This window comes from Pavona decussata, unplaced genomic scaffold, assembly GCF_977016875.1.
Source record: "Pavona decussata unplaced genomic scaffold, jaPavDecu1.1 SCAFFOLD_416, whole genome shotgun sequence".
Lineage (NCBI taxonomy): Eukaryota > Metazoa > Cnidaria > Anthozoa > Scleractinia > Agariciidae > Pavona > Pavona decussata.
In genome coordinates this window covers 452,681-474,837 of record NW_028145778.1, presented here as the reverse complement: position 1 = coordinate 474,837, position 22,157 = coordinate 452,681, and the positions used below count along the sequence as shown (strand labels likewise).

At 39.8% G+C, this 22,157-nt stretch overlaps 3 protein-coding genes across 4 annotated transcripts in view; 1 reads left to right on the top strand and 2 right to left on the bottom strand.

Annotated features, from left to right (window-relative positions):
- The first annotated feature begins 35 nt into the window (after positions 1 to 35).
- Positions 36 to 1,058, top strand: LOC146450911 (kelch domain-containing protein 9-like). The gene has a single exon (XM_085099795.1). It carries the CDS (start codon positions 36 to 38, stop codon positions 1,056 to 1,058), a length of 1,023 nt encoding a protein of 340 aa, XP_084955921.1.
- A 60-nt stretch (positions 1,059 to 1,118) lies between these two features.
- Positions 1,119 to 5,399, bottom strand: LOC146450910 (microfibril-associated glycoprotein 4-like). Its single transcript, XM_085099797.1, has 3 exons — positions 4,883 to 5,399; positions 4,083 to 4,460; positions 1,119 to 3,221 (listed from the first exon to the last, which is right to left on the bottom strand). The coding sequence occupies exons 1-3, from the start codon at positions 5,205 to 5,207 to the stop codon at positions 2,956 to 2,958; spliced, it is 969 nt and encodes a 322-aa protein (XP_084955923.1). The 5' UTR covers positions 5,208 to 5,399; the 3' UTR covers positions 1,119 to 2,955.
- A 1,566-nt stretch (positions 5,400 to 6,965) lies between these two features.
- Positions 6,966 to 22,157, bottom strand: part of LOC146450909 (katanin-interacting protein-like) — a 51,643-nt gene continuing 36,451 nt past the window's right edge. The window contains exons 37-53 of one of the 2 annotated variants that reach the window (XM_085099722.1): positions 21,649 to 21,751; positions 20,505 to 20,599; positions 19,920 to 19,959; positions 19,608 to 19,754; positions 19,421 to 19,505; positions 18,744 to 18,785; positions 18,098 to 18,213; positions 16,740 to 16,801; positions 15,752 to 15,917; positions 15,038 to 15,107; positions 14,118 to 14,220; positions 12,915 to 12,982; positions 12,023 to 12,273; positions 10,980 to 11,081; positions 10,120 to 10,280; positions 8,749 to 8,846; positions 6,966 to 7,878 (exon numbers count right to left, since the gene is read on the bottom strand). In XM_085099722.1, coding sequence (XP_084955848.1) covers positions 7,832 to 7,878; positions 8,749 to 8,846; positions 10,120 to 10,280; positions 10,980 to 11,081; positions 12,023 to 12,273; positions 12,915 to 12,982; positions 14,118 to 14,220; positions 15,038 to 15,107; positions 15,752 to 15,917; positions 16,740 to 16,801; positions 18,098 to 18,213; positions 18,744 to 18,785; positions 19,421 to 19,505; positions 19,608 to 19,754; positions 19,920 to 19,959; positions 20,505 to 20,599; positions 21,649 to 21,751 — 1,756 coding nt within the window. In that variant the 3' untranslated portion in view covers positions 6,966 to 7,831. The remainder of the gene's footprint in view (positions 7,879 to 8,748; positions 8,847 to 10,119; positions 10,281 to 10,979; positions 11,082 to 12,022; positions 12,274 to 12,914; positions 12,983 to 14,117; positions 14,221 to 15,037; positions 15,108 to 15,751; positions 15,918 to 16,739; positions 16,802 to 18,097; positions 18,214 to 18,743; positions 18,786 to 19,420; positions 19,506 to 19,607; positions 19,755 to 19,919; positions 19,960 to 20,504; positions 20,600 to 21,648; positions 21,752 to 22,157) is intronic. The other variant, XM_085099724.1, reaches the window with a different exon arrangement.

Genomic DNA, 22,157 nt, shown 5'->3' with positions numbered 1-22,157 from the left:
TTGCGTACGATCTTCGAGAATTCGTTGAGCAAATAATGGAATTTTCTTCTATTTCGGCCCGGGGAACTGCTCCAAGTAAGCGCGCATTTCATTCGTGTTCTGTTATAGGAGGTCAATTGTATATATTTGGAGGAATCACAGACGACAGAACTGTTCTAAGTGACATGTATCGATACGACATTTCATCGAATTCTTGGACTCTGATCGAGAATGGGGTGCCAAGTAGCTCGCAAAACAGACCTTTAGTTTCAACAGGATTTCCTAAAGGCAGGCTCTGCACTGCACCCAGTGTCAGTCACCATACGGCAACAGTAGTAAGAGATCGCTTTGTTTTGATAATCGGTGGTTGGAACGGGCGAAAAAGATGCGCAGATTTGTTTTGTTTTGACACCGTGGAGCAATTTTGGCGCCATATTCCTGAGTCAGGAGACGTGCCTGTTGGTTTGAGCTCGCACACGTCAACTCTAATCTCTCCTAAAGATATTCTAATTACCGGGCGTGAAGGAGGAGTGCATACACAGCGACGCTTTGCCGGTGCGTTTTATTTAAACTTTGAAACGGGGAAATACAAAGAGGCGCCCTTTCATTGTTCTTCTCGCTCAGGTCACACTGCTAATCTGATTCCAATCAGAGCGAGCAAAGAGAATCATTTATTTGTCTTTGGAGGCCGCAAGAGTGGAGGGTACGAATTAATCGGTACATGGGGCAAAATCGAACCATCCGAGTCCTTTTTTCCCAAGCAAAAAATTTTAGACTTGCTTGAGAAGTCAACTGTTTGTGATGAACCCTGTGGTCGACAACATGCTAAGGCCCTTGAACTTGACAGAAAACATTTGTTACTGTTTGGTGGAGAGACATGGAGTGGCGTTCGTGAGAATGTCACAAATGATGCTTTCATTTTGGAGACAGAAAAGATGAGGTGGCACAAGGTGGCATTTTGTGGAGATATTCCAAAACTTGTTGGACATTCTATGGTGGGGACTGGTGACAAGGTTTTTGTTTTTGGTGGCGGTGTTGGTAACAAATATCGTGACACTCTTTGGGAAGTGAAGATCTGAATTAATTGATTTTCGATTTAAGTAATGAAATTTTGATCCAGTTATATTCTTTTATCTGAGACGTTAACTTAATACATCACAAAAAAGTCGACAATGAAATGGAGAGCAGCGAACTGGCGCTAGCCAAAACCTTAGAAGCAAGCATCTACCTTTGTATATGGAGGGTGGGAAGGAAGGGGAAGATATGTGAAGTCCAGTGCATGCTCAATTTCTAAATTTTGTTTTGTGGCCACGATATCACATTTCTTGACAAAACGAAAACATACTTTTTCATTTCACGGTGGAATGCACGGCTCACAGCTATTAACAGATTACCTTTTAAGAGGAAAACAATGAAGGCATTTCAAATTAAACCCCCTCCCCCCACCTTTATTTCTTCAATTCTTCATGTGGATCCCTCGGTAGATTTGTAATACAACCATTAAATTATGGCGCTGTTGTTAAACAGGATCGCGTTTTAATTGATCTTACATCAATTTTCTTTTGATTGCTTTTAAAAGCCGCTCGTTTCTTTTAATTTTACTGAGACAATTAAACAAAGTTGTTTGACTTGTTTAAATCAGGCATAGTTGGTGCTTTGTGTCTCTTACCGTGACATGTAGAGAAACAATTGGCCTAGCTAGTCATTAGCTCCCGCTGAGGTGAGGTGATCGACTTAGTGGAAAAAGTCTATTTCCAAGTTGTTCCCAAGGTAGTGTGGGTATGCGTGGGGCAAATCCGTCCAGTTTTTGTTGTTGTTTTACTGTTAAAACGACGCTTTAACCTACTCCGTCCACTCAGATTGTGAGAATGAGAAAAATGAGAGACGATAAACTTGAAAATTATACGCGGAGGAACTATCGTGAAGGAGTGATACAGGGAGTGCTTTATTTTTGTGTTTGCATTCCCTTAACAAGCTAAATATGCTGCAGGAGTCTAAAAACAAATCTGCCTTTTGAATGTTTTGTACGATGCTTTGCGTCTCCTCCCGTGACATGCCAATATGACATTAAATTGATGTTTGCTGTCTTAGCCTACACAGCGGCTGCTGGAATAAACAGTGTGCTAGTTAAGTTGAAGGGAATACGGACGGTGAGAACTTGAGGTACAGTCCCTTGTTTTCGGTTGATATTTTTGTGGTGTGCATTGTGAGAAACTACCTTCTTTTAATTCGTAAAACGTTCGACCTATATTAAACATTTTTAGGCTGTCAAAATATCAAAACTTTAAAAGGCTAAAACTAACTAAAAGATATAAAACACCTAGGGGCAGTTAAGGCCGCGGCTTAAGCCATTCAGTGGGCCTCCAAATCAGGTTATAAGAGGTTTATTATAAGTAGATAAATAGTTTTCCAGTCTGGGATGCAAGCCTTCTTGTTACCGTTAGCAGCAGACAATGTTTAGATATGATTGTTGGCAAAATTGAAAACGGCTTAGAACGTGGTTTCACCGTCTAAACTGTCTTTTAATAACTAACCCCTGATGTTTTTTTTTTGTCTGGTTAGTCATTTTCAGGGTGATATTGAAAAAAAAAAAAAAAAGGGCACGTCGCTAAATTTATACTAACTTATTTCACATAGGAATAGTTTTGCAATGAAACAGTGAACTTTCAAAAATGTTCAATGAAGGCTCTTTTTAACGTATTAGCGGTTCTTCGAAGATCTTGGCTAGCGATTGTAACTTTGCTGCAAGTAAAGGTATAACCAGAGTTTGTTTAAAATGTCTCGCTGGTTTGGACTTGAGTTTCAAATTCTCACTCGTGGAAGTTCCACCCATTGTAGAAAAAACAGGAAAAAGAAAAATAACGTTACTAGAGGCAAGATCGGCTACTGTTTTATTGAAATTTAACAAAGACTGCTAAGCTATTACATTGTCTTGTCTTCTCGTGGCCATGTTAATGGTCTTGTTCCAAGTGCGTTTTAAAAGCCCACTGGCCTGATCTTCATCTCAGCTCTCTTAGCTGAGTAGTCATGGCTCTTCCAGCTTTTCCAGTTGATACCAGACCAGTAAGATGAATGATAGCCTTTATAATAGATGCCATTCAAGGTTGAACGAACACAGCTGTTGAACCACCAAGCTGCCCCTTTATACTGAGTAGCACAGTTGCCATGAAAGTTATCATTGTCACGATCCTTAGTTGAAAAGGCAGAGCCGCGATGATAACCTAATGAGTCACCAGCAGTGCCTGTAAGTGAAAACACAAAACAATCGAGAAGAATTTGATGTGGGAGTTTTAAAAAAAACGTGAACAGTTGCAAATTAAGATAACATATACTGAACTGTAAATGGTTTGAACACAGGAGTCACTTGACTCTGACGATAACTTCCGCTCAGGCTGTCGCAATGTCAATCAAAGTCACTTAAATCATTCAGTATAATTTACTTACAATTAGCATATAAATTCCCACGTTTGTTCGGTTTCTCAACTGTTATCGCTAGGGGGGTGGGGTGGTGGTGTTGGTTGCCGATCTTTGCTCCTTTTGAGAATAACCTTGAAACGGCTCGCCTTGTGGTCGCCTGGATTACACGAGATTAGTAAAAAGTCTTGAGTCTTCAACAATTACGTGCGACTTTACAATCAATAATCAATCACATCCAGAGGGTGAAATCGGACGTCAGCATTTATACAAGGTGCCTCTGACTATCGCCTCTGTCCATATGTGCATGATCTCACCCCACCCTCCCAGACCAATACACACCAAGACCAGACCACAACACCGGGAACTACGTCCCCTACATCTTTACGAACAGTGAGTGGGTTCTTTAACGTCCCACAAAGTTATTACGAACAAGGATTGTGATACGGGGCCTACGGTTTATCGTCCTCATCCAAGAAGACTAGAAAGTCTAACCATTTGCAGATGTTATTACAAAGGCCGCACTTTCTCCTCAGTTCCTTCGAATGTGGGACACTGAACCCTTGGCCTTCTCGAAAGGAAAATATTGCCGAAATTGCGCGTTACAGACTCCAAATTAAAACGTCACGGTTGAGCTACGAAACCAGGAAAACTGAACGGCAATAAGAAGTGAGCAGAAGAAAACTTACCAGAATAAGACCCAAGGCTCAATTTGTACTTGTTTTTCTCGTCTGACACAGCAAACAAGCTATACTCGGCGTAAGCAGTTTTACCTTTCCAGCTCTCAAGGTCTACGTGGAGTTTGCTCTTTGCTTTTGTAAGACGATTAATCTTGTCCAGTCCAAGCCAAAACTCGCCATTCAGGTTACCGAAGCCGCGTTTGTAGTCATTCCAACCACGGCTGAAATCAACTGAGCCATCCAATCGCTTTTGGAACACAGTCCACCCTCCACCAGCTGTTTTCTGATCACAGAACACATCAAAGGCACCTGAACCATCAGGGTCGATCGTGTAAACGCCACTGATCTTTTGGCCGGATTTAAACAGCTCAGCGCAAGTTTTCTTCACTAAAACAAAAGTATGCGTTAGTATTTTAATCATGTCTGGGCTGGTGATTTGTCAAATCCAGCTGAAAACGGAGCAACTGGCTGAATTGTAGCTGATTCAGGAAGAAGATACAGAAGAAGGAGTGGTACACTAGATTATAACGTGAAGTTCGCAAAGCAACGACCTACGACAGTAGCGACGCTCCCCCTTCCCACAGTAGCGATCAAATTTTGCTGGTGTTAATAAATCCCACGAATAGCTACTCTTTGAAAATGAAGGTCCCAAATGCAATATTATAGTCTACAATGCCTGCGCAAAGACTGATCTGCAGTCCCTACGGTCAACGTAACGATCCCTCAAAAGAAGGAATAGTAAAAGACCACCAAATCCGAAAGTAACGAAGGTTGTTAGTTTAACAACGTGTTCAAAATACGGTTCTCACCTAATTTTGGTTTCTTTGCACCATTCAAAGTGGCGTTGTGTCCCACCGGAGTTGAAGAAGCGTTCAAAACCAACGTAGTCAGAGCGTCGATCTTTTTCTGCACATCCGCTAACTGACTCTCTATCTTAAGAAAGTGGGCTCTGATCCCTTTCCTTGGTTCACAGTAATACTGGTAATTGTTGAAGTGCACATTGTGACACTTTGTCGATGCGGACTGCGGTTTGTTGCTTTGTAACGTGACTTGTTTCGCTGCGTTCGTCACGCTCGCTGTATGTGCCACTTGACACAGCAGAATAAGAAAAAACATCGCCTCAGCGAAAATCATGTCTGACTGATAGTAAACTCAGTTAAAATCGCACGGATGTGTTGTCGCTGAAGCTGAGCAGCGCACAACAACGCGGTTTTGACAAGATGTCTCACATTATATTTTTACCATATTGTCTAAATATAAATCTGCAAGAGCTTTTTCGTGTCTTAAAATCGTTGTCTCCAGTTGACAGGATAATTTAATTAATACGTTATGTTTATACTTTATATTTGCAAAATACACATTACACATTAGGGCAAAATCACTCAACTGTAGAATACTCTCTCTTAGTCGTTTAGACCAAGGTGGAGCGAGCATATGTCCTTTAATTAAGAAATCCCTCCATTTTGCTCTATCCTACACACACCTCTTCAGTTCGTGCCATTTGTAGCTCACTTTCCTCCTTTCGTCCTCGATCGTCCCTTGCCAGCTGTTGTGAGGCCGTCCTCTCCTTTGTTTTCCTACGGGTTCAGATCTCGGGTATATGGCTTCCGGAGAGTGTATCCCGGCGTCTTCTCTTAATCTGGAACTCTTTTCTCTCCTGCAACTGTAAATTATTAATAGTCCCTAATTGTTTTTAGGGACAATAAAGCGAGCAAACTATGTGAGCGAGCGCTTCCGAAAATAAAGGACTTCGTTGTGAACTCAACTACGACTGGTCGGAACATAACGCTCATATTTTTTTGGTTAAAGGAAGTTTCACTAACCAAGAGGACATGATTACTCAATCACTACTTGTAACTTGCTTGTTTGTAAACGTCTGTGTGAGACTATTAAAGAAGAAGTACTCACTCACCCTTACTACATTGCATTCTCCTTCCAGTTTAGATCACTTCCTACGTGTACAGCCTTGTTTCAATATTTTGTCTTTTTCCTTGCGTAGCGTGCACGCCAGAACAGAACGAAGTTTTAGTTTTTATTTATTTTGATAATGCAAGATCAAGGTGACAACGTTTCTTGGTGGAGATCCTCTCGTGAAGAATGGCGCCACATTTCTCGAAACTTCCGTTAACAATTCGATCCCGAAAATTTATGCAAGCTAAAATGCAGCAAGATGGTAAACAAGAGCTAACGCATTATTGACTTTCGGAAGCTAAACCAGACACTTTGTCCCATTGATGAAGAATACGAAAAAAAAAAAAAAAAAAAAAAAAATTCGACCGAAACCTCAGCGCAGATCCCGCGTAATAAAGTTATGAAAGGGAGATGGGTTTAGTCGTACACGAGCCACGGGTTAAACACATAGCCTGCGAACAGCAGACGTATTTCCGGTCGTACCTCCGAAAAATAACGGAGGTACGACCGGAAATACGTCTGCTGTTCGCAGGCTGTTAAACACACGGCCAACGCGCTTAACGTACGATATCGGTCACCGGGGGAGGGGGAGGGGGGCTCAAGAAAGTTTTTACAGGGGAGGTTCCGGCCTGTGGTGCAAACCATTAATTTTTTTTGAAAGAAGTGATAACCTTCATATACCTTCCATATAAAATGTTCCTCGCAGTAGAAAAACTGCATCTCTTAACGGGGTTCCACTGTAGTCCATTATAGGGAGTACCCCCCCCCCCCCGGGCGGGGAGGGGTCCATCGCAAGGTTGTATTAAAAAGCGATAAACGTCTGAATGGAAAAAAATACCTATTGGTCCCAAAATCGGCCCCAAAATGTATGTCTTTGGGAGTTTGGATAAAAGCACGCCTAGCAGTTAAAGAAGGCAGAGGACAAACGTACAATACTTCAAATTACCGCATATAAACAACAAGACCAAAGAAATTGGAAAGTGTTTGTAAATCATACTTTTAATATCGCATTTGACTGGTCCACAAGGTAATTTAAATCAGTTATTTTTACACGGAACGTCTTAATGCACGACGAAAAGCAAAATTCCACAAACCAATAACTTAATTCCTGTACCAAAATTCTGGGCAGCAGTGGAGGAGCCTTTCAGTTCATGCATGTCATATTACAATAACGCAATTCAAAAGAATTGTTATTCACTTACAACGATTTTTTTCCACTCAAAGATATAGCTTTGTTTTAATTCCATAGGTCTCTGCGTGCACTCTCCATCTTATAAATTATTCAGCTCATTATCAGATAATTTACTCGGTTTTGTGTATTCGGCATTTTAACAACCTATCCCCCTCCTCACTCATTAGACCAATTTGCTAAAAGACAATGGGTGACATAGGTATTTATTCCCACCATTTATAGGATATTTAGTAAGCAAACCTTTTCAACGGAGGCTAGTGTCCGAGTTAACTCAGATTAAAAGTTCTCGTCAATAAAATGTGCGAAAGACAGAATTCGCCCGACACCCGTCGTCCGATTTTGAACCATGTGATGTGTTCGTTTGACGAGAACGCACCAAAAGTTGTCAGTATAGATTACAAGGGCTGAGAACCTTGTAATAGGAACCAACCAGACAGTTCAATTTCTCATATTATATCAAAGAACTTTACGGAATAACTCTTCAAAAGTTCATCAATATCTGAGGCTAACCACTATTGAAAGCCTCAATAGCAGAAACCCAGAACCCATTGATAGTAACTGTGTAGCGAGCCCAATGGCCGATTACATTCAAGCTCGCCTTCTGTAACCTAATTTAAGTCATGGTTAGCTGCCCACTGCAGCAGCTCCAATGCTACTATCTTTTCTTTTGAAAAGCTGGTACGCTGGTCATTGGCCGAAGAGCTGCAAAACAAAATGAAACGGAGAAAATGATTCTTTTTTTTCTACTTTTGTAAAATTCAAGCTATCAAGTGCCTTAGCAGTTTATTTTAATCTCTTGGAAGGACGAACAACAACTTAAGATACACACCCAAGTTACCAAGATGAAACTGAATTGAATACTTACTTCAAGACATCACATTACAATAGTGTCGTGAGGTAGTATTTGGCACAACTAAATAAAATTAATTGCTTAAACAATATAGTATTTCCGTCAAATGACTATTATCACAGTGAACACTATCATGAACACGCGTGCTGGTTTGGTATCTACTAAAAGCTTATATTTGTTTTACAGACGTTTTGAAAGCTAATTTTTGTGCGAGTTGTTTCCTAGAGAGCTTATTATCGGTCGCACTCGAAGCTAAGTGCTTCACAGAGCCGGAACTTAACCAGTTTCTGTAACATGAAAGAACAAGGAGTATTGATACCCCCCCCCCCCCCTCTGGAAAGGATGCTTGTCCATCGCAAGGTTACCCCCAGCAGTATATATGCCGCCAGTACCCATTTATACACCTGGGTGAAGAGAGACAATGTGGAGCAACGTTTCTTGTCTAAGGAAACAACACAGCAATAAAGAGACCAACCTGGCCTCGAACAACAGAGCCTCCGATCTTCCGACGCGCTAACCACTACACCACCACGCCTCTAGAATAATGAATTACGCTTTTCATGAAAAGCAGCTTCTAAATTAGCTAAACGGAACATTATTCGGAATCGTATGGTACTCAAATGAACCCCACAAGCCAAGTATAACAACGTCGGCTTCAAAACGTTTTTCATCCTTCAAACTATCTTTTATATATTTTATTGGACAGTTTATTTATCACTCACCGGGATCTGCTGTCTTTCCTGCAGATTTAGGATCGTTGTAATGAGAAACAATTCTCTTGTCATTTGTCAGCTGAATATCTTGTTCGCCACCCTTGTTACTAAAACGAAATCAAGCATCATTTATTACAGGGACGACAAGTGCATGAACATTATCCTACTTAAACAGGATATGCGTAAATCGAGTGAAAAGATATTTACACCTTGCTTGTTTGTTTCCTTGCTTGCCAAAATTTGAGGAGTGTTACTTTGCAAAAATATGAGTAATGACGTTTCCAATTTTTTCATACATTTGTTGGTACATTTTCTCGTAGAGTTTGACGGGGTTTTGCATTGTTGACAGAGGTATGGAAAAATTAAACACGGTGACTCGTTTTCTAGCTCAGCAACATTGATGATATTTCACGAGAACGATCTCTTATCACCAATTTCTACTTTGTGCAGATTTCAAATTTCAAAAGTTATTCGCGCAGTGTATTTAAAAATGGAGGAATTCAACACCAAAACGTCCACTGTAAACAGTAGTTGTTGTACACTGTAAATAAAAATATATATCAGCGTGAGTTAAACTGTAAAGAATTACATTTAAACGTTCTTGAGGCTTAAAGTGCACCTAACCCCAAAATTTGTTTTTCGCCTAAATAAATCTTTGCACCTGTTCGAATCGCATTGAGCCTTTTTGCGCCTTTTTCCAACCAAATCTTGACTTTTTATAGGCTGTAAAAGTTACGAAATCTAGCCATCATCTGTCCCATGACCGAGCTAGTAAGGAGCATGGGTCTATTACTTGACGTCACCAACTGTTTTGCATGCATTCTCACAAAGACTTTTAAAATACAATGCAAATCAGTTTGTGACGTCAATTCAGGAATAGACCCATGCCCCTTACTAGCTCGGTCATGGGACAGATGATGGCTAGATTTCGTAACTTTTACAGCCTATAAAAAGTCAAGATTTGGTTATAAAAAGGCGCTAAATAGCGCAATATGTTTCGAACAGGTGTAAAGATTTATTTGAGAAAAAAAACATTTTCGGGTTAGGTGCACTTTAACAACAAATACTATCCTACGAGTAACAGAGAAAGGAAAAGACTAGTCACTAAGCAGAAAAACAAAAAGCCGAAAAAATTCGGTGTTGTAGCATCTACACCCTTAGTCATTAATGTTGGAACGGTTCCCTTCTTTCCTTCGCCCTGTCTCCTTCAATGTTGAATTTGCTTGATTTAGCAAGCGGGAGTGAAAGAAACGCTGTGAACGCAACATTGAAGGAGGGGAAGGGAGAGTACGTGCTATATGGGCGAAATGTTATTTATCTGTGGTCTCAGTTAAGTAATTCAACGAAATTATGACTGAGCGTGTAATTGAAATGAGATACCTTAGCACATTCTTCCGCTCTGCAAGAGCGATTTGTTCCTGGTCAGTGAAGAGTATTGTGTGGTGTGGTACTGGAATATCTAAATTGGGAAGAATTCCTCTAGTGACCGCTGGAACTTGGGGCAGGATACCATGATATACCAACAAGTCATCTACCAACAGCTGAAAATGAGATAAAAGAAAGAAATGAAGCCTACTTCAACCGCGGCATTTTTTTTGGCAGAAGACTACGTAATTTTAAAAACTTTGATGAAATAGGTTTTTATTAGCAAATCAGAGCGCGCGGAGCCTCGAATCTTCATTATATTGCAACAAGAAATCTACAAACTTAGGTTCTTCTCAAATGACGTTTTCCCTGAGACGAGGTGCATTATAAGAGGCGGGTAGCCTAAGAACAGGGAACAGGGAAATAAAAGTAACCTGAGAGAGTCTTGTTCCCTGTCGTCGCGCTCTTTCCTTACAGAAGAGATCTCAGTCCATCTTTTCCTTATCAAGGTGTGTAAATGTGTACCAACAAAGCCCTATAACAACCTAACAAAATACCGGGGGGACCTTACAATGGGATTAGCATCCAGCGGGAGTTGAAACATGTTCTAGTCCCTCACAAAAAATGGGCGTTCAAAGTGGTCTTCTTATCTATTACCGAGTTCTTGAGTTAAGATATTGTAAAAAATTAGTTCGATTTTGTTAAAAGCAAGTTTTGCTATAACATCTGAGCCCGGAAGAAACAAAAGCCTCGAGATTCACGGATGTAAAATTTATACCAAACGAGAAATAAGAGGGGTCGTAAAGCATCCTCAAACCCCCATATTACAGAATAGAACATGCATTTCAACTACATTTCCCTTTTTTGCACCTTACCCCAAACTGCTGAACTCCTCTAATAGGCGTTTTACTGTAATTCCAAACTTTCACCATGGAAACTGTCACGGGCTCATCAAACACCACATAGATTAAATTTATCTGAAAAAGAAGGAATACAAAGATATGTTTGCTCTGAGTGCGGTCGAAAATTGAATTTACCAGTGTTGTGTAAATACGGCTCCAAGGGGCACCTAAAACAAACGCTACACAAACAAACATAGCATTGCTTAGGATCTGCTTAGGAATTAAACTGTGTGGGGAGGGGAGGTGCTCCGGCCCTACATTAATTGTAGAATTTGCAGAACGAATATAAAGCAGTTCAGCATCCTTTAACAAGGGCCCTAAATCATTGTCCGTTTCACTGATTAGTTTACCGTCTATTTCTCATAAAAAAGCTTAAGCAATATCTCATTGAAAGTTTATTTGTACTTTATTATAATAAGTTCGATGTGTGTTGTTTTTATAGTTGAATTGTTTTGTGTAACTTAGTTTGTATTAGATGCACGTTCGTATTTTGAAAAAGCTTTTGTTAGCTCATAGACATTACGTGGGTAAAGAACTCATTCATTCGTTCGTTCGTTCGTTCATTCAGTCAGTCAGTCAGTCAGTCAGTCAGTCAGTCATTTCATTCATTCATTCATTCATTCATTCATTCATTCATTCATTCATTCATTCATTCATTCAGTCAGTCAGTCAGTCAGTCAGTCAGTCAGTCAGTCATTCATTCATTCATTCATTCATTCATTCATTCATTCCAGTCAGTCAGTCAGTCAGTCAGTCAGTCAGTCAGTCTCCTTGCTCACTCTGTATTAAGCCACGTTTTAATTAACTAGTCTCAGAAAGTCTTCACAAGGCTTCCTTGTCACATTTACTAACATGTACAAATTATCAACGATTTCCGTTCAACCCGTTTTACATCCTTCGTTTGTGTGGGTGACTAAATAAACTAAATAAAAGAACGAAAAACACACGCGAGTGATCAAGCTTTCCTTTACATGGATAACAGAAAACAACTACAACAACAACAGTAACTGTCTTACCATTCCAGGTAAGATAGGAGCCAGCCACATGTGTCTTCCATCATTAGTGTCATGAACACCATCAATCAGTTTGTCTGGAGTCCTCACGTCATCTGTGACTCCTTCTAACACGTTCACACTGTGCGGATACGCAGTGATATTGTTCTTTGTCAGGCGTATTCTGTAACCATTTTCGTCGTAAAATTCCAAACCATTCAGACCGATGTAATATGGATCACCCCAGGTGGAGAACAGCTGGAATTGGAACACAACTGAGGACATGTCAAGGAACAGTGATAAAACGCTTATTCTCTTTATCTCTGTGTAACCATTTCAGTGATGTAGGGAAGAACAAAGAAAGAACTAATCAAGTCAAGACGAGTAAACCAAACCCCCGTAATCAAACTAGAGAAATTATTGCAAAGACCATTTGGCCAGTGAATTTAGATGTTGACCTTGCGCACTGATCTCCTTACAATGCAAGAGCGCAAGTGGACACTGAGAAAAGTAAAACATGGCCCAGTAACTTTTTAGGATTTCATCTACAGACTCAAACGTTAGAACAACCTCACCACAGGACCGTACTGCTCAGTAGCTTTCACTTGAAGTTTCATCCACTGACGGACTCAGAAGTTAGAACCACCGTGTACAACATAATAAGCAGCACCACAGGAAAGTACTGCTCGGTAGCTTAACTTGAATGGTCATGATTTGCATTACAAAAGTTTCAATCAAAGAAAGAAGATATTACTTGTAAAACGTAATTACAGTGTAGCAACTCGCGGAACTCTAAAAGAAAATTGTAGTTAATTTTAAGTGCATCTCTGCTTTGTCTGCCTGTTGGCTTTTCTGTTGTTCAGTTTGAAGGATGACGTTCATGTTGTGGATTTAGTCTAAATTATTCAAAGGATACATCCACAAGGCATTAGAGTTGGTTCGTAGTCTGGCATGAGCTTCTTCAAATTAATCTTACTTTCAGACCTGCATAACCAATTAAAACAGTGCTACAGTCAAGACTACTCATACAACCTCACCAGGCTAATTGGTCCATTACACACATCCAGATAAAAAGTTGACAATGTTCCCAAAAGCGCGAACTTCGATCGAATATAGGATTGTTACAGGGGTTGTTTTTGGCGAAAAGCAAACATTATGGCCCGATATAATGTAATTTATATCGAGGCGTGGTGCTCACGTGAAAATCCGTTGGAGGTGGGTTGTACTAGATACCGATAGTAGCATAAGTCTAGCCAATGAGGTTAGAGCAAATGATAAGCGTGGTTATGAAATAGAAATTTTGCCGAGGTAGTCTTCCTTCTTGTCCTCGCCATCAGATTCAACAGATCCCTAGAAACTGCACCGTAAGTATTATGGGAACATGCCTCGATATAAAGATCTTTGAAGTACTGATATGTTTCTATCTAATGAGAAATAGCACGCCTCAGCCTCAGTACTGCAACCATATAATTCTGAAGGATGGAGTTTGGAATTTCCTCCTCAGCTTCAAAGGAATAATGTATCAACCTAGAAAGGCCTGTGGAAATCACATAAGTATTCATCGAGCAGGAAAAGAAGCGGAGATTCCACTACTAGTAAAAACCGTCTGACTGACTGTCTGAACCTGTCAGCTTCCACCGAAGTATTTATCATCATTCTGACCAACCACTCTTCTCTTTTGACCACTTCGTTATTACTATGAGCTTTCGCTGAAGCTTGTCTAGGGGCATTATTACATATTGGTAGCTATTTAAATATGATAATGTAACCTTAGAAACATGTATGTAACCCTTTAATTCAGTTATAGCTGACTGCAATGTGGTTAATAATCAGTCTTTTGTTTTAGTTTTCAAAAATTGTGGTAAAAAAACTCAACTATACAAACATATCTTTATGGCCCATAGGTGAAGCTATAAACCGGGTTCCAATGTAATTATCGTACGGAGCAGAGTGAGACAATCAGCTTCGTCGGGGGATTGGTTTATTTTTGTGGGATCCTGTTCTCGGAAATTCTAAGATAATTCAGTAGTCTAAGAAATTCTAAAGATAATTCAGTAGACTTTTGGACGACAGTCGCGTTCATCCATCCTAAACCAAAGTAAAAAAAATGCTAACCAACCTTCGCTCTGCATCCGTTACTCTATCGCCCGCTGCCGGGTAATCTTTTGTACGTTTGATGAAGAAGATATCTTGACCGTGATCAAAATGGACATTACCTGGACCTAAAATAAAAATTACGCCATCAGCTTTTTCTCCCATGGGAAGGTCAAAGGAGGTTTGGGGAGGCTAGAAGCCGCTAAGCAAGGTGCGCACAGTTGCACAGTCTCACAAACCTATTCGTTTCACCTTATAACAGCAGAAAAACATGTAACTCTTGGTCATTTGCTGCTATGATTAAATAATTCTCCAATTTTAAAGGAAACCTTAAAGGGATTTTCGAAAACTTACGTTACGTTTGTTAACCGTACAAAGTACAGTGAACTCTCGCCTTGCGGACACCTCGCTATTACGGACACCCCGATAATACAGACAGCAGCTAAATCCCCGGCAAAAATAAATTACAGACATTTGACTAAAATAAATTCCCGCTATTACGGACTCTCGCTATTAAGGACACTGACTCGTGGTCCCGAGGGTGTCCGCAATAAAGGGAGTTGACTGTAACAGCATTCAGTTGGCTGGCATAGGTAGAATGTGGTTTGCCATACTCAACTTCCTTCCAGGCCCGGGTGTTTTAGGTCAGTGGAGACCAAACGTCATTTAGCTTCCTTACTGCTGACTAAAAGGCTTACAGTATTTTTATGCGTAAGTTTCTGGGTTGACAAGACTTTCAAGGCACTTGGCGTCTGCTTATCGCGTTTGGTAGCTGAGTGCTATGACTCTACATAGCGAGTGGGAGCTGACGTAAGAGCCGAAAAAGACGCCTGCTTTGGCAGAATTGTAGACTCTACCTTAACGACTCTACATTATAGGACAGAAAGAAAGCTGAAAAAATATAACTGCACTATCAATCACGTGATAAATAAAAACCAATTTCACCTTTTCTTAGGAGGTATCCTTCTGGTGGGGAAACGATCCTGTCATCTAACTTGACATGAACTTGTTTGGCCTGGTCAGATAGAGAGATACAACGCTTTGTATTAATAAAAAAAACAGACACACTTTGAGTCACCTGAAATTCAGCAAATGCCGCCTTCAGAATTCAAAAGAGAGAAAGAGCCTTTTTCGTCGTTGTTGCCGTTTCTTTGAACGAGCTCCATAACTGAATTAAGGAAAATAATAATAAAAAAACAACTTGAACGATATTACGATCAGCACTTAAAATGCAGCACATTTTTAGCGTGTTATGCGCTGACAGACGGTGGAAACAGAACAACAGAACGCGAAAAATGTCTGCAGTAACAAAAAGAGAAGGCAGTCTTCACTCATTTTATTTGTTCATGTTCTCTTCTTTTCTGCTGTTCTCACTCATTCTCCAAGAGCCTGGAACAAGCCAACAAATTTTACGCTAACAGTGGCGCAACTTCTCCGTTTACACTAAAAAGTAGCAATACACGATTCTTTCTGTTTCGATAACTTGGCACATCAGCAGCACAACACCAAACTCTCTTATGCACAGCCATTTCACATAAACGGCCATCCTTCGGCGTTCCAGTTTGAACTAGTTCTTATGACAGAAACGATGAGTTTAGAATATCTCTAAAGCAACCACCTGATCCCAAGGATACCCTGCACTGTAATGACGTTCCTTACCCCCCTGAACGAATCATCCGTAGACTTGTTATAGTTCCACACTCTGAGCCCAATCAGGGGGGTGGACTGCCCAAAGTCTATTGTTAGCAGATGATCCTGTCCTTCAGTGAATGGAATCAGCCACATGTGTTCATCAGTTGTGGTTAGATTGGTTCCATTTATTACTCTGTTCAGATAAAACAGAAAAAAAGAGGGATAAAGCAATGAAAAAGTGCAGTAAAAATTGCATAACTGCTGTAAATATCCAAAGTAATAAAGCCGTCGAAAGAAGCTGAAAGAAGATACATTTATCTCGGTTGCTAATTAATCCCGAAAAAGAGCGAACCCCCTAAAGTAAGTAGGGACCTTTTAAAAGGGGAAGTCTCATTGGGTTTTTGACCTCTTTGGTCAAAAATGGTAAAATATGACCTTCACATAGCTACAAAACAATTTTAGAACAACGAGAGGAAAGAAATCAACTCAATTCTTGAAAAGAACAACTCGTGATATGTTCTAGCGCATTTTAAAAACAAAAGTGCGAGAACTTGCAAAACCTTTGCATGTTTCGCCGTCGTCAGCATGTCAAATCAGAAACATCAAAACACGAGCTTAGCAAGCCAAATAAAGGAAGCCACACACTTCCAGTGACGTTCCGTGACGTCCACTCTCCCTTTACGTACGGACCGTACTAACTCATACGTATTGACTTTGTATCAGAAGACAACGATAAATGATAGATACTAAATGCCTTGTACCGAAAATAGGATACTTTAGTCTGTTTCATTCACTTTCCCGAATAACTGCTTTTAGGTTAGCTTCCCTCGCAGACGCTCTTTTGTCTCGTCACGCAATCTTTCCTCCAAGATTGCGTGACGAACTAAAATAGCATCTGCAAGGGATGCTACTTTTAGGTTAAATAAAAAAAAGTACACAAATGTTTTTCCTATTTGTTACCAAATGGATACCAAACAAAACTTCAATAAGTTATGGCGCAGGAAGACGTACTCACTTGTCAAGGGTTCTGTCATCGTCTTCATATTCTGGAAGATCGTTCAGATCTGCTGGACACGCCTAAATGAAAATAGAACGAATACGAAATCCTAGAAACTACACCAGGAACCAGTTGTTGAAAGCCCTATTAAGCTAATCCTGCGTTAACGTGGACTTTGATTCCAAATCAATTCAACTCAATTTATTTAATTCACACGAATAGAGCGGTTTTCAATTGAGTGTCGAAAGTAATTTCGCGTTTGCTTTGGTTTTGCATTACTACGCTCTGTGATTGGTTAACAAAACTCGCGCCACTTCCTCAACCAATGGGAATCCAAAACCAAAACCAATCGTGTTTTGGCCGCACGCATTTTCCTGCGCTTGGCTCCAGTTACATGTATTTGCTTCGAATTCTGATTGGCTTGTTGTGTTGTTTGCATCTGTTGTGATTGGCCAGAGTAATTACTTTGGTTTGGTTTTACGACACTCAATTGGAAACCTCTATTACAAAGATGATTATTTTTTAAAACTAGATCACATACATTAGTATAAAGGATACAGTACATACAGTAAAGAGAAAGAATAAAAAATAATTTACATTTCATTGTTACTAAAAATTGAGATTAAAAAAAAAAGAAAAGAAAAATGAATCCTTATGGATAAGTAAATAAACTTCTATAAAAATGTATTCAAATTTTTAGCGAGATGAAAACCTCGGCTAACTTTAAATCGTAGATTAGCGTTAATCGGCTTTCGAACCGGCAACCGGGACCAGAGCAACAAACATTGAAATCAAAATATGTTAAGCACTGTGTAGCGCCATTGATAAAAGTTGTCTTTAAAGCTGGTAATTCTTTGGGTGCTGATATTTTGTTATGAGGCTCAGTCTCACCGATGAAGGGATAGTAGACCCGAAACGTCCGAGCCTCACACAGAAATATCAACAAACATTGGACAAAGGCAAGAAGCAGGGTTAAATCCAACGATTTCTACATTTCTTTGAAGTGTTTAAGTGTTAAATTCTTAATTTTAGTTTAAAAAGTAGAAGTGACATTCAAGTGTGCTAAAAATTAGATATGATTATCGCCTATTTTCGATTTTAAATTTCCCGGGCGCCATTTTGGATTCCATGATGTCATACGGTTGCTCAGTGCTATTGTAAGTAAGCAGAACTTCTTTTGTGTGAAACAATTGAGCAACCGTATTACGTCACGAAGTCCAAGATGGCGGCGCCCGGGAAATTTAAATGAAAAATAGCTGTAGATTGTATTTTCAACAATTAAACGTTAATTTATTTCAAGAGTGGAGGTTTCCTTTAAGTGTCTGTAACTGCAAACCAATTGATGTCATGGCGTGTGTATTCAGTTGTCTACCTACCGTGAGCATACTGAATGATAGAGGAGTGGTTTCCATATTTGGTCCTAACACCTCAAGCCCAGTAAGCCCCATGTAATACGGATCTCCCCAGGTCGAGACAAAATTCAACTGAAGAACTAAAACAACAGCAAAACAAAAACATTAGATTAGTTTCAATCAAATGTCATAAAGTTACTACCTTAACTAATCATAGCAAACGCAAATAACTAAATGAACCAAACAGAAGCAAATACTAGTAAATAACAATCACATAACGTAGTAAAGCAAAATTAAAGCAAACGAGAAATTACTTTCGAGATTCAATTGAAAACCGCTCTGACTTCAGCTAACACTATTGCGCCGGGTTTTCAAAGATTAACAACAATCAGTGTCTCTCTTCTTTAAAATGGATTTTTTTTTAAATCATGGACCTCTAAAACTGATTTAGGTTTTATGGGAAGATGTGGCCATATGGGGTAGTTAAATATCCAACACTACAGACCAAATTTTTGAAACTTACTACTAGCCCCCTACCCCCCCCCCCCAAAAAAAAAAAAAAAAACCAAAACAAAACAAAACAAAAAAACTTGACAGTGTGGGGAGATCAGTGACTAACTGTTAACTTTGCAAGGAAGAAAAAATCACCTGCTTTTAAAGCAATACATACCCCTTCCTTCAAGATAGTTGTTCGCACTCGGTATACCATCTTCTGTGGATTTAGAAAGAATCGTTGTTATCCTTTAACATTAACATGTATGCCAAAATAAAACAACAGACAACCGCTACGGGCTTTAGAAAACTGGCTACTTCCACAGGCATCTAGATAATGACAGCCAGCTAAATGTACCATCAGATGAGGTTGAAGCCCTTCTTCACCTGACGCCTAAATGCGGGAAATTGTATTACACTTGCCTTGCCCGGAAAACGCTCATGTCGCAATAAATTCCTTACAAAGTTTAAATATACCGTCACATTTATTCCATTGCGCATATGCCACACATTGACATTCCAATCCTAGCAGTATGCGGGATGTTTGTCCCATGAACTTAGTTTAATGGCCTTATCTCCCACAAGTCTCTTCTGTAGCTCAGTGGCAGAGTATCCGAACTAGTAATCGGAAGGTCTTAGGCTCGACTTCTGATAGGAGCACACATTTTCATTTAAAAAATCTGTGCGCACATCTCATTGTAAGGCCAGAATTTTGTGGCCCGCTCGTTGATGGCTGGATTAACAGACTTGCACTGTACAAGCTGAGACCATCTACCAACTGAGAAGAAGACAACGCTAATTTTTTTTTCTTTGCAAACAAAACTATCATAAAACCAAATGTCAAATACAACCAACCGTCATCCTCTTGTATAACTTCTTGAGGAGGTTTTGTTTTCTTTATGTGTTGTCTGGCAGACGTGAAAGGACGTTCAACACTTCCCTGAAATATGCAAATGTAAATAAGTTGTCTGTCAGGAATCAGAAGCTGTTTGCACCCAGTGAAGTATTCATGAGCATAGTGCTAACTGTTATTCAAACTGACCCCTTGTTCGTCCAGATCAGCAGTCGATGGCCGTTCGAAGTAGCAGCTCCGTAACAGCTCATCTTCATCCTCCACATCTCCGTCATACGTCTGATCATACTGTGCCATGGCTTCCAGAATCTCTTCATCCATCGTGAACAAAATGGTCTGCAAAATAACATAATTGTAGCCTCTAAAACATCTTTTTACCCCCATTGGTTAAGCCATGGTGAGCAGACTTTGAAGACAAACGAGTGACTTTTTCAATGGCTTCAAGTTTCAAGTTTCTTAGCACCTCTTAAAACCTGCAGTATTTAATACTAAAATGCTTACATCTCCAAATGGATCGTCTGGTCCGAGGATACCACTTGCCCTGCAGAAATTTAGGGAGATTTATACATTAAACGCAAGCCAACAATCATTTAATGCTGTAAGAGACAACCGAGAATGATTTAAGTAACATCAGTACATGCAGAGTTGGAGAAAGGGTTGAAAAATCAAGGCTTGAGGACTCAGCCGCATAAACATGCAATGCCGGTGTTTGCAATACCAGTGCGACACGTCAGCAAAAACCAGCAATGGTCGATCAACCCTAACGAACCACATAGTAGCAAGTGCCGGAAAGAATTCTTATTTCGATCTCTATTCAACTATTGACTATTTATATTTGCTGAACAAAGGCTATTTATCTTACTTTTTATGTAACAATGACCTTTGAAATGCAGACCAGAAGCTTTGCATGATGGAAATGTTAAGTATATATAACTGAAAAGAAACATTTTCCTACAATCTGGGCAATCATTTGGACAGGAGAGCACTTGAAAGAGGTTGTCCATGCTACACGCCTTATATTCGCCTAAGGGGTGAAGATGACTTAAAATGAAATAATGGCTTTGTTAATCGGTGAATGAACAGTACCGTGCAATCTCTCCTTGGAATACCAGGCTGTCATCCAGTGTGATGTCTACAAATCGCACTCCTCTGAAAGAATGGATTCGTGATTTGTTGTAGTTCTGCAGATAAAACAAATTTTTGTAAGTACTATGAACGACTAACTATAGCGCTTTCAATTAAATACCCCAGTAACCTTACAGAATTTGAACAATTATATCGCCCAGAAGATCATTGATCACAACAACACACATGGTAACCATCTACAGGTTGGTCACCTTTATCATTATTGCTTTAAAAGTGAAATTTTTGACCAATCAAAATTGAACGAGTCGGAATCTTAGCTAGGTTGGCATTAGGCCCCGCTTCTTTAGTGTAGAGCAACTAGAAGCAGTACTCCTTCCCCGGCATCGGATGCTAGTTCTTCACAGGGTTCCCAGTATGACTACGCTCAGGTATATTTATTACTCCCACATGGGCAGAGAGACAATGTGGACTTAAACAACACTGCATAATGTAGAGACAAAGTCCAGAACCATAGACGTTCCTTTCTTCCCACTAAAAGTCCACCTCTGGAAACTTTTACGTCCCAAATTCTAGACTAGAAATACATAAACGTTCTTTTTCGCGATTTGGCGTAAGACTGTGGATTAAGATACCGCACCGTATATGAGATTTACCTAAGAAAGAATTCAAAGGAGAAATTCGCCGGCTTCTCCTCAATATTCTGGTAAATGAAAATGACCATATTGAAACACCTATTATAGTAAAGAAAATAGGTCTTGCCAATTAGTTGCAACTCGTTAATTTTTGTTTTTCGTTAATTTTACTCGTGATTACTTTACCTCCCCTAAATTCTATTTGTTCTGTATTTGATTGTAATAACTGTAATGATATTAATTTTATCCTTAAACAGCTGTAAGTCGGCCCGCCTAGATTAGCTCTCGCTACCTGAGGGTCAGACTCTATTTTTGCTAAATTTTTGAATTTTTGAATAAACTTGAACTTGAAAATCCTACAACACGCTAACTCGTCCACCAACACGCACCGCAGATTGCTTTACAGGCAGCAGAAAGCTTTCAAAATTAACCTGCTCATGTATCTAGGGAAAAATTTGACTAGTTATTGTGACATAAAAAATGGCATAAAATCCGTCAAGCCATCAGCTTACCCATATTCTTATCATGGCAATCCGCAAGCTATCCACAAATGTTATGGTGATGGTATGTTTGCCTCCTTGTGTGAATGGAGCTAGCCACAGGTGCATGTCATCCCTGGAGATAATCAAACAAATTCCAGTGTCGAGTAGAGCAGAGACAAAATTTCAGTGTTATCAGGTAGGAAGGAATGAAACTTAGACTGTGGATAATCGAATTCTCCAACGGAAAGCTCACCATCATTACTTTGTAGCAATTTTGTCAAGTCACCAAGGTTGAACTTGAAAAAGTTGAGCTAACATTTTCAAGCTGCAATCAATTACAACGTGGCTAAACCTATCCAAGACACTGGTGTCATTGTTCACGGCCACCTTTACCTGATAGGAACATGTAAGTCCACATCATCTTTATACATTGCAAGTTTTTAGACTTTCTTTATCACTCAAACAAACTATGTATATACTAGTTAAGCAATGCTTTCGAGCGCTTTACCGTGAAATATCCCAGAAGTGACTTGATTTTT